At 37.9% G+C, this 15,207-nt stretch overlaps 1 protein-coding gene across 1 annotated transcript in view; it reads right to left on the bottom strand.

Moving 5' to 3' along the window:
* LOC107570720 (zinc finger protein GLIS3-like) overlaps nucleotides 1-15,207 on the bottom strand; it is a 24,293-nt gene that overhangs the window by 7,759 nt on the left and 1,327 nt on the right. The window contains exons 2-5 of the mRNA XM_016256981.1: nucleotides 10,501-10,662; nucleotides 9,375-9,485; nucleotides 7,287-7,419; nucleotides 5,981-6,074 (exon numbers count right to left, since the gene is read on the bottom strand). Coding sequence (XP_016112467.1) covers nucleotides 5,981-6,074; nucleotides 7,287-7,419; nucleotides 9,375-9,485; nucleotides 10,501-10,662 — 500 coding nt within the window. The remainder of the gene's footprint in view (nucleotides 1-5,980; nucleotides 6,075-7,286; nucleotides 7,420-9,374; nucleotides 9,486-10,500; nucleotides 10,663-15,207) is intronic.

Genomic DNA, 15,207 nt, shown 5'->3' with positions numbered 1-15,207 from the left:
GCAGTAGTGATTCATTTGGAGCTCGAGTCTGTGCAGTAGTGATTAATTTGGAGCTCGAGTCTGCGCAGTACTGATTCATTTGGAGCTCGAGTCTGCGCAGTAGTGATTAATTTGGAGCTCGAGTCTGCGCTGTAGTGATTAATTTGGAGCTCGAGTCTGTGCAGTAGTGATTTGTTTGGAGTCAGAGTCTGCACTGTAGGGATACATTTAGAGCCCGAATTTGTGCAGTAGTGATTCATTTGGAGCCAAAGTCTGCCCAGTAGTGATTCGTTTGGAGGTAGAGTCTGAGCAGTAGTGATTCATTTGTAGCCCGAGTCTGTGCTGTAGTGATTAATTTGTAGCACGAGTCTGTGCTGTAGTGATTCATTTGGCGCCCGAGTCTGTGCTGTAGTGATTCATTTGGCACCCGAGTCTGTGCTGTAGTGATTCATTTGGAGCCCGAGTCTGTGCTGTAGTGATTCATTTGAAGCCGAGTCTTTGCTGTAGTGATTCATTTGGAGCTCGAGTCTGCTCTGTAGTGATTCATTTGGAGCCCGAATCTGTGCAGTAGTGATTCATTTGGAGCCCGAATCTGTGCAGTAGTGATTCATTTGGAGCCTTGAGTCTGTGCAGTAGTGATTCATTTGGAGCCTCGAGTCTGTGCAGTAGTGATTCATTTGGAGCTCGAATCTGTGCAGTACTGATTCATTTGGAGCCCGAATCTGTGCAGTAGTGATTCATTTGGAGCCTTGAGTCTGTGCAGTAGTGATTCATTTGGAGCCTCGAGTCTGTGCAGTAGTGATTCATTTGGAGCTCGAATCTGTGCAGTACTGATTCATTTGGAGCCCGAATCTGTGCAGTAGTGATTCATTTGGAGCCTTGAGTCTGTGCAGTAGTGATTCATTTGGAGCCTCGAGTCTGTGCAGTAGTGATTCATTTGGAGCTCGAATCTGTGCAGTACTGATTCATTTGGAGCCCGAATCTGTGCAGTAGTGATTCATTTGGAGCCTTGAGTCTGTGCAGTAGTGATTCATTTGGAGCCTCGAGTCTGTGCAGTAGTGATTCATTTGGAGCTCGAATCTGTGCAGTACTGATTCATTTGGAGCCCGAATCTGTGCAGTAGTGATTCATTTGGAGCCTTGAGTCTGTGCAGTAGTGATTCATTTGGAGCCTCGAGTCTGTGCAGTAGTGATTCATTTGGAGCTCGAATCTGTGCAGTACTGATTCATTTGGAGCCCGAATCTGTGCAGTAGTGATTCATTTGGAGCCTTGAGTCTGTGCAGTAGTGATTCATTTGGAGCCTCGAGTCTGTGCAGTAGTGATTCATTTGGAGCTCGAATCTGTGCAGTACTGATTCATTTGGAGCCCGAATCTGTGCAGTAGTGATTCATTTGGAGCCTTGAGTCTGTGCAGTAGTGATTCATTTGGAGCCTCGAGTCTGTGCAGTAGTGATTCATTTGGAGCTCGAATCTGTGCAGTACTGATTCATTTGGAGCCCGAATCTGTGCAGTAGTGATTCATTTGGAGCCTTGAGTCTGTGCAGTAGTGATTCATTTGGAGCCTCGAGTCTGTGCAGTAGTGATTCATTTGGAGCTCGAATCTGTGCAGTACTGATTCATTTGGAGCCCGAATCTGTGCAGTAGTGATTCATTTGGAGCCTTGAGTCTGTGCAGTAGTGATTCATTTGGAGCCTCGAGTCTGTGCAGTAGTGATTCATTTGGAGCTCGAATCTGTGCAGTACTGATTCATTTGGAGCCCGAATCTGTGCAGTAGTGATTCATTTGGAGCCTTGAGTCTGTGCAGTAGTGATTCATTTGGAGCCTCGAGTCTGTGCAGTAGTGATTCATTTGGAGCTCGAATCTGTGCAGTACTGATTCATTTGGAGCCCGAATCTGTGCAGTAGTGATTCATTTGGAGCCTTGAGTCTGTGCAGTAGTGATTCATTTGGAGCCTCGAGTCTGTGCAGTAGTGATTCATTTGGAGCTCGAATCTGTGCAGTACTGATTCATTTGGAGCCCGAATCTGTGCAGTAGTGATTCATTTGGAGCCTTGAGTCTGTGCAGTAGTGATTCATTTGGAGCCTCGAGTCTGTGCAGTAGTGATTCATTTGGAGCTCGAATCTGTGCAGTACTGATTCATTTGGAGCCCGAATCTGTGCAGTAGTGATTCATTTGGAGCCTTGAGTCTGTGCAGTAGTGATTCATTTGGAGCCTCGAGTCTGTGCAGTAGTGATTCATTTGGAGCTCGAATCTGTGCAGTACTGATTCATTTGGAGCCCGAATCTGTGCAGTAGTGATTCATTTGGAGCCTTGAGTCTGTGCAGTAGTGATTCATTTGGAGCCTCGAGTCTGTGCAGTAGTGATTCATTTGGAGCTCGAATCTGTGCAGTACTGATTCATTTGGAGCCCGAATCTGTGCAGTAGTGATTCATTTGGAGCCTTGAGTCTGTGCAGTAGTGATTCATTTGGAGCCTCGAGTCTGTGCAGTAGTGATTCATTTGGAGCTCGAATCTGTGCAGTACTGATTCATTTGGAGCCCGAATCTGTGCAGTAGTGATTCATTTGGAGCCTTGAGTCTGTGCAGTAGTGGTTCATTTGGAGCTTGAATCTGTGCAGTACTGATTCATTTGGAGCACGAATCTGTGCAGTAGTGATTCATTTGGAGCCTTGAGTCTGTGCAGTAGTGATTCATTTGGAGCCCGAGTCTGTGCAGTAGTGATTAATTTGGAGCCCGAGTCTGTGCAGTAGTGATTAATTTGGAGCCCGAGTCTGTGCAGTAGTGATTAATTTGGAGCCCGAGTCTGTGCAGTAGTGATTAATTTGGAGCCCGAGTCTGTGCAGTAGTGATTAATTTGGAGCCCGAGTCTGTGCAGTAGTGATTCATTTGGAGCTCGAGTCTGCGCTGTAGTGATTCATTTGGAGCTCGAGTCTGTCTGTAGTGATTCATTTGGAGCCCAAGTCTGTGCAGTAGGGATCCATTTGGAGCTCGAGAATGCGCTGTAGTGATTAATTTGGAGCCCGAGTCTGTGCAGTAGTGATTCATTTAGAGCTTGAGTCTGCGCAGTAGTGATTCAAAAAAATGTTTGCGTCCAGCTTCCTCTGAAATAACAGCATGAACGTTCAACTGAACATTTCATGTGATGTTTTCCACTGAATAAGTATGGGTTTAAAACGAATAATTTTGCCTGAATTGTACCTTTTAAGTTCAAGCATATTGATTCATGATTTTCAGATGTTTGATTTAGTTTCCAGTGAGATCAATGACACTCTTTCAGGGCTCCATTTCTAACTTTCAAAGTCATCATGAAATCATAATTCATGTTGCTTATTGTGAATGATCCATCAATGCATGTTATTCTAAAGGAGAAACAAAAATGTGTTACTTAAAATTAATTTGAACTCAAATGAAATATAAAAAAATCTATAAAAAAATTTAAACTTATTTTATTTCAACTAGTTTTATTTCTTATTTTAGTTTAAAGTACTAAAATAACTAAAGCTAAATAAACTAAAACTAAATACTATATAGACAAAAACCACAACAAAACTACTAAAACTTTACAATTAAAGTGAAAACAGAAAATCTAATGATATTAAAATAACACTGGTTTCATCAAAATGTAAAACACAGAACAGTTAGCGTGTTCTGCTCAAACTTTCATCATGGCAGAAAAAGGCTTCCCAAAACACGTTTGCTTGGTTGGTAGACGCACCGGGGACCTGATTATAGCACTTACAACCTTTAATGTACAGTCATGACAAGAATTCAAAAGTTTTGGCAGTGACATAAATTTTGTGTTTTGCAAAGTTTGCTACTTATCTAGTTTTTGTAGATTATTTTTCCACATGTTTCTATAATATACTGAAAAATAATGATAAGCATATCATAAGTTTTAAAGGGGTCATATGATGTTTTTTTAAAGATCATTATTTTGTGTATTTGGTGTAACAGAATATGTTGACATGCTTTAATGTTCAAAAAACACATTATTTTTCAAATACTGTACATTATTGTAGGTCCTCTATGCCCCACTTAAGACAGCTGACTCCACTGTGATGTGTCTCTCTCTCTCTCTCTCTCTCTCTCTCGCGTGCGCGCACGCATGCACGCACGCACGCACGCACGCACACACACACAGCTCTTTCTCTCTCTCTCTCTCTAACACACACACACACACACACACACACACACACAAACACACACGATGTGCAAAACTCCACATTTGAACAGTCCCTTGTTCTTCATAACCTCTGCAATTCGCTCTGGCATGCTGGATATTAGCTTCTGGGCCAAATCCTGCCTGATGGCGATCCATTCTTGCCTTATTAGTTCTCGGAGTTGATCACAATATGTGGGCTTCTGCTTGTCCACTCGCCTTTTGAGGACTGACCACAGGTTCTCTATGGGATTGAGATCCGGGGAGTTGGCTGGCCACAGATCCAAAATTTCAATGTAATGTTCTTCGAGCCACTTCTTTATCACTCTTGCTTTGTGACACGGTGCTGGAAGATGCACGGATCATCACCAAACTGCTCATGGATCGTTGGAAGAAGTCGCTCTTGCAGGACGTTTTGATACCATTCTTTATTCATGGCAGTGTTTTTGGGAAGAATTATGAGACAACACTCCCTTAGTTGAAAAGCAACCCCACACATGGATGGTCTCAGGATGCAACAATCGATTTTCCAGATGTCCCAAACCGTCGGAAGGGAGCTTCATCAGAGAAAATAACTTTGCACCAGACTTCTGCTGTCCAATCCAGAATTTCAGTCTGTCCTTGAGGTTTTTCTCGAAGAGAAGTGGCTTCTTTGCTGCCCTTCTTGACACCAGGCCGTTGCCCAAAAGTCTTGGCCTCACTGTGTGTGCAGATGCTCTCACACCAACCTGCTGCCATTCCTGAGCAAGCTCTGCACTGCTGGAGACACGATTCTGTAGCTGACTCCTCAGGAGGAGACGGTCCTGGCACTTGCTGGACACTCTGGGACGTCCTGAAGACTTCTTCACTGCAGTCCAACCTCTCTCCTTGAAGTTCTTGATCCGGTAAATGGTTCTTTCAGGTGCAATATTCTTTGTAGCAGTTTCCTTGCATGTGAGGCCAGTTTGATGCAAAGCCATGATGGCTGCACGTGTTTCTTTGGAGGTAACCATTGCTAAGAAGAACACGATGATTGGAAGCACTTCTTCCCTCCTTTTATAGCAATCAGTCTGCTCTTACCATCTAATTAGTATGATAGTGATTTCCCCTGACTAGTACTCATCCACACTTTCACATGTGCTGCTGATATGATTAGTCAATTAATGTTAGCTGGTCATTTTGTGTCAGGATCAAAAAACTTTTTTTTGTGAATGAAGCTTTTAGCAATTATTTAAAATGCATCTGATCACTCTACACAATAATCTAGAAACGGTGTGAAGGAACACCACAACAGCTTATGCAGCAAACTTTGCAAAACACAAAATCTGTCACTGCCAAAACTTTTGGCTATGACTGTAAGGCCGCATAGTTAGGGAACAGGAATCTTAAAGTCTTCATGAAACGGAAGTAGTGACAAAACATTTCTTTATCCGTATTTTCATGTACATCCAAGTGTATTGGCTTATCAAAAAAATAAAAAATGTCGGGTGGGGCCTGGTTCTATGAATTGGTTTTTGATTGGATGTTGAGATGTGGGCGTGGCTCTCAGAGCTTGCAAGGGCGGAGCTTAAGTGCATTTAATGATTGGTGAAATCCTGCATACGTCAGCAGAGAGAAGATCCAGTTATGATATTCTGATTTAACATTACCAGCTCAAAACATAAATTAATTTTTTTTAACCTGCACGGATTAAATGTTAGAAAATAGACTGAATTCTGAGTTCACGCTGACTTCGAGCAGTAATATTATAGCTGAAGTTATTTCCCACTGAATATTCTTTTTCACTTTCACAGAAGTTAAATGCCGTGACTCGTGCATTTCAAAACGCTGGATGTCATTCGTTGAAAACTGATCAAGTTTTTCTACCTGTTGTTTCCCTGTAAGGACGGCAGCTGCATGTGTGTCTGAAGGGTCTGTGGACCGGCTGGGATCTGCATCGCACTCTGGTTTAGTGTGAAGACTTATACATTGACAGAAGACAAAACAGAAAATCATCACTCTTGAGTCAAACGGTGGTAAGATTAGATGCCATTAGCCATCACTACAATGAAAAAAGAAATGAAATAACCAAAATATACTGAAAGTTTACACAATGCATTTTTTGCATTACACTGCACTGCTTTTCCAGAGTTTTTCTATTTAAATATGCACTGGACGGACTCGGTGTTTGCATCTTTTGCAATGTCTCACACCGTTTTAAAATTAGTTTTTTTTCATGTCAAAAGGCAAAACAAAAGTGAATGGGGTAAAAAAAAAATCACTATTAGATTTCACCATACTTCCCCAATTAAAGGATTGCAAAGTTTTCTGAAATGTTATGTTTAAATATGCAAACGAGGCATTATCTAATTAAATATGCACTAATTTGCATGCATTTCCAGAACAGAAATCTGAACATTGGATGAAGCCAGATTCAAAATAGTTTGATTTTGTTGAGATATTAGAGTTTGGATTTCTCTTTTTATCACTCCATAAATCAGAAAATACTGCCAACAGACAGAAAACACATTTTCACCATGTTTTTAGGAGTAAAATGTCGTTTAAATCAGTGTGAATGAAATATGAACAAACCTTCAGAATATAGAGAGGAATCAAACTGTAAAATCTGATGTGTGCCAGAAAAAAAAAACTCTTTGAAGATATGGATTGGAATTGAAACCTACAGACGCAAATAGATAAAGTGCGATAAAAGAAACACTTAAATGTGTATCTGGGGTGTTTTCTTTCCACTAGTCTGAAAGAAGAGACATGATATAGAGCAAAACTTATAGCAGAACGCAAAAATGCTGTGTGAACGGCCTCTTACTCTGTTATTCTAACTCATATATAAGTATTAATAAGTGTTTCGTACCAGTGTAGAGATCATCAATGGGCGACTGGTGCTTGGTCAACCTTCAGAATATAGAGAGGAATCAAACTGTAAAATCTGATGTGTGCCAGAAAAAAAAAACTCTTTGAAGATATGGATTGGAATTGAAACCTACAGACGCAAATAGATAAAGTGCGATAAAAGAAACACTTAAATGTGTATCTGGGGTGTTTTCTTTCCACTAGTCTGAAAGAAGAGACACGAAATGGAGCAAAACTTATAGCAGAACGCAAAAATGCTGTGTGAACGGCCTCTTACTCTGTTATTCTAACTCATATATAAGTATTAATAAGTGTTTCGTACCAGTGTAGAGATCATCAATGGGCGACTGGTGCTTGGTCTCAATCAGGTCCAGTGGCACGAGGCTGTGCTGCAGCGGCTGAACTGTCAAACACTCGGTGAGTCCGTCCTGACTGAGATCTGTGCTGCGTCTCAACTACATCACATCAAACACAAAATCAACATGACCTGCATTCACAACTGTTTCTGAGGGATTGAGGGTGGATTTTAGGGTAACACTTCACTTAAAGCATTTATATACAGTATAATGCATTATAGAAGTAGAAAGCATTATAGAAGCACCTTATAATGCATTGTATGACCTCATGAATAATTGTAAGCACAGTTATAATACATTATAATACTTATCTATTCATTGTTACATGTTTAGAAAGTACAATGCATTAAAATGCATGACAAAAAAACCTTCAAATATTATAATGCATTTTATATTTGGTTACAATTATTTATGAATGCATTACAACATGCATTATGAATACTTTTATAAAGCATTATACATAAATGCTTTAAGTGTTAATGATTGTATCAATGAGAAACTTATTGGACTGTAAAAATTGCCCATAAAGTATATTTTTGTGAAGTTGTAATTAGATTATTAGAGTACATTTTACAAGAAAATTATATTTCTACCTAAAAATTCCACATTTAATTCTGTTACTTGTTTCTGATTACTTATTTCTGAATTCTGATGACTCTTTGCATGTAATTATTTGTGAAATTTAAATGTAATTTCTGAGTGAAAACTGTTTCGAAGTAAATCCTACACCATTTTATTTACTGTAGAATTATGGAGAACCTGAATTTTATGCTGAAACTAAGTGTAAATACCTATTTTGTTGCTTAGATGCTGAAATGGATAGTCATTTCGGTTATGATTTGAGAAAAAAATGATAAATCATATTTGGAATAAATCGTTCACAATAAGACCAAAAAAGAAAATGACGTCCGATTTGATTTCATGTTGATTTAAGACTGCATTTACTTTCCAAACGAGTTTAAAGCAAATAGATGACAACAAGTGGAGATAATGGCTCGGATAATCGGCTCCTAATCTTTTGCTTAATCGAGCGGAATATGCTGTAATTAATCATGAGCATATGGTTTGATATCACAGCTTAAAATATCGCAGCGTTTGGAGCTGTCGACCTGCGTGATTATATTTAGCGTGTCTAAGAATACAGTATATTCTGAGTAATTCATAATAATCATAGATGAGAATGAAATGAATGTATACACACTGGACAGATCGTGAACAAGCAGAGGCGCAGGTTGATGTGCTGCACTATTTTCTCTCTCCTAGAAACATCTACCTGAGGAATCTGTATCTATGGTGACGTGACCTTTATTTGGTTCCTCCGTGATAATGAACGGATCCTACACAAGGCTGCTAACAAGTTACAAGTTTAGAGACTTATCTAAACACTGTTATCAACACCCCTCTTGACAAATGTTAGGTATTTTGTGTCACAAACGCACAACTCTGTGTTCGTTCTTTGTGAGACAGTGCTTGTGTTGTGCAATCCTTTACACAAAAACCTTCTTGTCTTTCCAAACCTATATGCTTTTATTTTTTTGTCTGTGGAACACAAAAGGATTTTTGTTTACGTACAAACATGTGAAAACTCGAAGGACAAAAAAACACCATAGTAAAAGAAGTCTCTTCTGCTCACCAAGGTTGCATTTATTTGGTTAAAAATACAGTAAAAATTGTGAAACATTTTTTTTAATTAAATTTATTCCTGTGATGCGCAGCTGTATTTTCAGCATCATTACTCCAGTCTTCAGTGTCACATGATAGCATATATTCACATAGAAAGCAGCTATTTTAAATAATAATGCAGCCTTGGTGAGCAGAAGACTTCTTTAAAGAGGTCATATGATTTTGGTGTAATGAAATGTGTTTATGCGGTTTAAGGTTAAAAAAAACATTTATCTTAGTCATTCCAAACGTTTGACCGTTAGTGCACCACTTTTGAAGTCAAATAATAGAAAATGAAGCAAATTTTTGTGGTGCATGAAAAAATAGATCAGCATCAGAGTTTGGAATGACATGAGGATGAATAACTATAAGTGTTTTGGTGATTCTCGTACCTTCTTCCGGGCTTGTTGCTCCTTTAAGGAGTGCGATTTGACGTGTTTGCGCAGAGAGCTGGGGTCCGTGTAGCGTTTGGCGCAGCCCTGGATCTGACATGCGTAGGGTTTCTGCAGAGACACAACCTGTTAGTGCACACGTCTCTGCCTGGTGTTTGCAGGTGTATTGCGCGGAAAGACTCTGAAAACAGTCTCGCGTGACAGTTTTATGAGCAGGGTTCCTACGTGGTTTGGAAAAGTATGAAATTTGATTTAAGTAATTGCCAGGTCTGGAAAAGTATGGAAAAAAGAAAGCAGAGTATGGAAAAATATTTGCATTTCCAGATTTTTGCCCTCATTTAGTTTTTTATAAAGGAAATTAAGAATTTAATTTAAAGTTTATCATACAAGAAGTGTTTTCATGGCAGCTGTTTAGTGATTCTTTAGTGATTAGCCTCGAGGACCTTTGCAAAAATAAAAAAATATACAGACTTTTATCTGCACGAGAAACCATTAAACTTGGCATATAGGACAATGCACACTGAACCTATCAGCCCATTTAGCAGTGTGGTGTCTTGGCCGCCACTTAACATGCGTTAAAGAGACCTAAAGCCCTAACGAAAGCCACATTTTGAACACTTTTGTTTTTAATGGACCCTTGAACTTGGCAAATAGGACAATGCACATTTTCTGCTGCTTCAGAGGATGTGCTAAATTGGACATTAGTCCTTGATATTAGAGGTACCACAAGGAAAGCCAAATTTTGAGCTCTATTAATTCATGTGCATTCATGCTCTCACTTTATTCAGAGTTAGTTGGCAGTGATGCACAAAGGAAATAGGTTATATAAAGCTAGAAATTGCAATGCGTAACCATGTGAAAAATTCCCATGCGCATGTGAATAGTTTCTCGAGAGCACAAGAAAAGTTTCTTGTGTGCATGCAAAAGTCACTTAGAGAAAATCAATGTAAAAAAAATATTTAGAGATGATATTTGAGAAGCTGAAAATAGTGCTTTATGAACCATGTATGTTAAATATGGTCCAAAAATCTACTGAGAGGTTTGGAAATTTGAGTCTGGAAAAGTATGGAATTTTGAAATGGAAAATGTGTAGGAACCCTGCATGAGGTTTTCGGGCTCCGCTCACCATGTCGATGTGTGTTCGCTGGTGTTTGGCTCTATCGCTGGAGTTGCTGAAGGCTTTCTGACACCCGGGGTGTTGACACACGTAGGGTTTCTCGCCCGTGTGGCTCCTCAGATGGATTTTCAGGTTCTCCAGGCGGGAAAACGCCTTCTGACAGCCCTCAAACTGAAGTTAGAGTTAAGAATACAATACAAAAAAAGGTTAGATGTGTCACATTGAACAGTTAAACACTCTCTCTGGACAACATGACACAGATCGACCAGGAGGGGTCAGTGTTTTGCTGCTCAAATGACCAGTTTACGTCTCATTCAATGCCATCACACGCTCTAATTACTGTGCACTGATTGTAAATGAACTGGGCCAATGCATAACTCTGGAGACTTTGATGCAGTTTCACTCAAATTTCACTCTTGGCTTTCACGGTCCCTCTGCTTATTCTGTGCAGTCTTCATTAGATTAAACCAACACTATTCTCTGTGCAATTATTGTTATTGAATAAGCTAATTAAAATGGAAAAAATGTAGGAACAATAGTAGGCGACGTGTTTTCATCCGTTCTCCTGGATGATGATCTCAGCGCTCAGCCGCTCGTGCGACACGCTTAACGAGGCCTCATAGTTTCACGCTCAGTCATAGTTTTCAGGAATGTGTCTAAAGGTGTATAATAGTTAATTCTTGACAATGATGCCATTTTAGATGAGCATTTTCTGAGTAAAACCATCATCACAGGGGAGATGATATTAGGCAACCATAAGCTGTTGCCCTATATGGCCTATATAATGACTATATCATCAAATGATCATAAAACACAGATAAACATATCAAAATATCATAATGCATATTGTTGTAATATTGATATACATAGTGTTGTGATGTTACAGTTTTGCTGTGCAATAAATATATTTCGCCATTATGCATAACATATAAATATTGTTTTATATATAATATATAAAATATTTATAATATTTTTATATTTCATATTATATATAAATATTTTTTATGTGTATGCATATTTATGTGTGTGTATATATATGTATATATTGTTTATTATGTAAATAATGTTTTTGTATATATAAATAGTAATATTATATTAATCTATATGTAATTATAATATTACTATATATATTATATATCAGAAACGTTTATATACTTTGTATATACGCATTGTAATAATAGTCAAATAATAGATATATACACAAATATACATACACACACACATATATATATATATGTGTGTGTGTGTGTGTATTTGTGTGTGTATGTATTTTAATGTGTTTTAATTAATCTAATTAATTATGAAAATAACACAATATAATAATATTAATATTGTATTATATTTTAGACACAATATTGGGTTTTGTTCAATTTTGCCAACAAAAATATTACCTATAAATCCACATCAGAACTGTTGTGTGTCACCGAGCAACACAGCGGTGTTTCATGAATGAATCGGAATTTGGAACGAATCATTTGATTTAATTATTCAATGACCCATTCATGAAGAAAGCCATTTACTTCATTACTTAATTCCATATTAATAAATAAAAAAACGAATTAAAGGGAAAGTTCACAAAACAAAAGCTACTTTTTGTAAAGTCTGCTAGATGCTTTTCTCATTTAACACAATAATGGGTTTAAATGATCTTTTGATGGTAATTTCTGAGCCAAATTTGATATGTGATTAATTAGTGATTAATTCGTTTAATTAATCGCCACATCATGTAATTAATTAGATTACACATTTTAATCAAATGACAGCCCTAATATATATATATATATATATATATAATTATTATTAATATTATATATATTGCCTTACCCTATTTATATGTGTTACAAGACTGAAAAGCTAAAGGTGAAGTTTTTCTTTGATGTTTTTCTGCAGAAGTGGCAACAAACGTTCAAACCAAGAAACTTCAAAAGAGTGTAACTAATTCCCCTTGCTATTCGAGTGACTTTAGACTTGTGTCTCAAAGCATTTGGTTAGTGTGCATTAAGATAGTAGCTGTAAACGTCTGCGGGGTCATGGGTTACCCATTCCACAGCGTTACGCTTCAGTGGAGTACTCTGGTATACAAGCATTACCTCTCTCAGACACTCACACACAGATGGAGGCAGGAATCACTAACCCCTCGCCTGTCCTATTGCCCCTGTCCTATTAACCTCGTTCCTCTCTCTCGCTCTCCCCCTCGGACTGTAGCCTTCAGCGTATAAATACATTGAGTTTTTATACATGTGATGCATTAGTCTTGTGGTATGTGGCCTAGACTGACCAGCTCACTGCCCTACAGTTTACCACAGTTGCTTAAGCACTTACATGTGAAAGGAAGAAACTAGCAAGCAAGAATGAAAAAGGAAGTAAAAAATGGAAAAAAGAAAGAAAATTCTAAATGGATGCCAAAGCAATGCTATCTATCTATCTATCTATCTATCTATCTATCTATCTATCTATCTTTATTTATTTATTTTAGTTACTTTACATTTTATTTTGTTGTTTGTGAGGTTTGAGGGATTGCTGAACTTGATTTATACTGAAAAACAAGAAAGAAAGAAAGAAAGAAAAACAAAGTTTCAGAATAATAATGGACAAAAAGAATAAACCCAAGATTAGCAACAGCTCCAAAATATTGCATAAAAACTAGGCCTGGGCGATAAAATGGTATCGATATTTATCGATGGTACACCTTCATCGATAACGATAGAAAAAATGTTTGATATAGCGCACAATAGGGCTGTGCGATATTGAATAAAAATGCGATATGCGATAACTCATTAAATAATGCAATATTTGATATGCGATACGATAATGCTTAAAGGTCCCCTGAAATGCTTAGAAACACGCAGCGTTAATCTATGTGTTGGCGTCATTTTAATTGAAACAGGAAGACAGGACGGGACATATCAAGCAGCCCCGCCCCTTTTTAAAATAGCCAATTTCCTCAATGGAAAGCATATTTACACTGTTTGAATCGTTCCCTGTCCCCTATATAGTGCACTACGTGCCATTCACTGTACTGAAAATACTAATTCTGTGGACAAGTGACCGATTTCATCCGCAGCTTCAGCGTTTATTTTATAGTGTAGGGGGCGGACGCTTCGGATTCTAGAGAGCATTTGATTGGACAGAAAGTTTGATGAGAAGCTGAAGTACGATGTGACGTCAAAAAAAATCGTTGAGCCGTTTTGGTGGAAGTGACGAACTGCAAGCTTTGAATGCTTATATCTTCTAAATGCAAATTTTGTCACTGTTTTGGAGCACACTGCCTTATAGATAACCTTAAGACTAACATATTGATACTAACACCCAAAAAAACTTTAATTTTGATTTCATGGGGACTTTAAAGTGCCACAAGCTCAGATGAAACGGTTTTACTCAGCTGTTGCTGAGTCAGTTCTGTGAACTTCTTTAACTATCTTGTGTCATATATATATGGTTATTTGTATGTATGTATGTACCAAGAGTTCCTGTAAAACCACAACAAATTCCTTGTGTTTGCGCATACTTAAGTGGTGAATAAAGCTCATTCTGATTCTGATTCTAATAAGAAAGCACCCCTACAACAACTTCTGAAAGTGAACGGTAGTGTTTTACTCGAGCATTACAAAAAAATTTCATTTTAACATTAGTGTAATCATTTTAACATGAGTTTAGGAACTGAATAAAAAAAGGAAAAATAAAACACTACTTAGAATTTACTCTTTGAATTCAATATGCACTGATTCTTATTTAAGCTACAAAAGTTATTTAGGTAAGAGCAGAGATTGATTTTTCTTTGTCTTTTGTTCATGGCCCCAAATATTGCAAGCTGTAGCGATATGCATATTGCGATATGTACATTTGTGATATTTCGATAACTTCGATATATTGCACAGCCCTAGCGAACGATATTGGCACGTGCTTTGAGTGACGCAGACAGCACACACAAACACGAACATGAGTGCTGTGCCTGCTTGTGATGAGGAGATTGTGAGTAAAAAAAAATTCTATTAGTCAAATTTAAAATAAACATTTGCATTTGAATGCAAAAATGGTACAATCGAATGTTAGGTGTGCATCAGGGAGTGTCATCAGTGGCGTGTGAGATACGGTGATGATGATGTAAGTGACGTTGTTGCATTGTTAGTCTAGCCCACAAGACGCGCCATTGCTGCATTATTCGTTCAAAATATTAGAGAAATATAGTAGCTCAGTGCGTAGAAGATCTTGATTAGGTTAAAACCGAAACCAAGCCATTCCAACAGAACGCATATTCAGCACATTTTTAGACAGACAAATATGACTGCTGCACTCTCGTCTCATGCAAGAGATGCAAAGAAAGTCATGCAAAGTTAAACCAGTTTTAACGTTTAGAAAATGCGACGCGAATTTGTGAAGGTTTATTTCATTTCACTGCATCTCATATGTTTTTAAATGCAATTTGTGTGATCGGCGATTTGGCTCTTTGTATTAGGCTAAGTAATGTGTAAAGGTTATAAAAAATGTCGATAATTATTGATACCGAACGATATGAAACATATATCGTTGATACATTTTTATCTATATCACCCAGCCCTAAAAAAAAACACCACATAAATCTGTAAAACTACAAAAATTCAAGAGCAAAATATCAAGAGCCCAAAAAGGTACATTAAAATAAGCCGAAACCACCAATAAAATCAAGAAGTTTCTATTTCTCCACTATTCTTCTTGTTACAATCTTGAAAAAAAAAA

The sequence above is a fragment of the Sinocyclocheilus grahami genome, unplaced genomic scaffold (assembly GCF_001515645.1).
Source record: "Sinocyclocheilus grahami isolate Dianchi unplaced genomic scaffold, SAMN03320097.WGS_v1.1 scaffold1497.1, whole genome shotgun sequence".
NCBI classification, from domain to species: Eukaryota; Metazoa; Chordata; class Actinopteri; order Cypriniformes; family Cyprinidae; genus Sinocyclocheilus; species Sinocyclocheilus grahami.
This window is presented reverse-complemented; position numbering and strand designations above follow the sequence as displayed.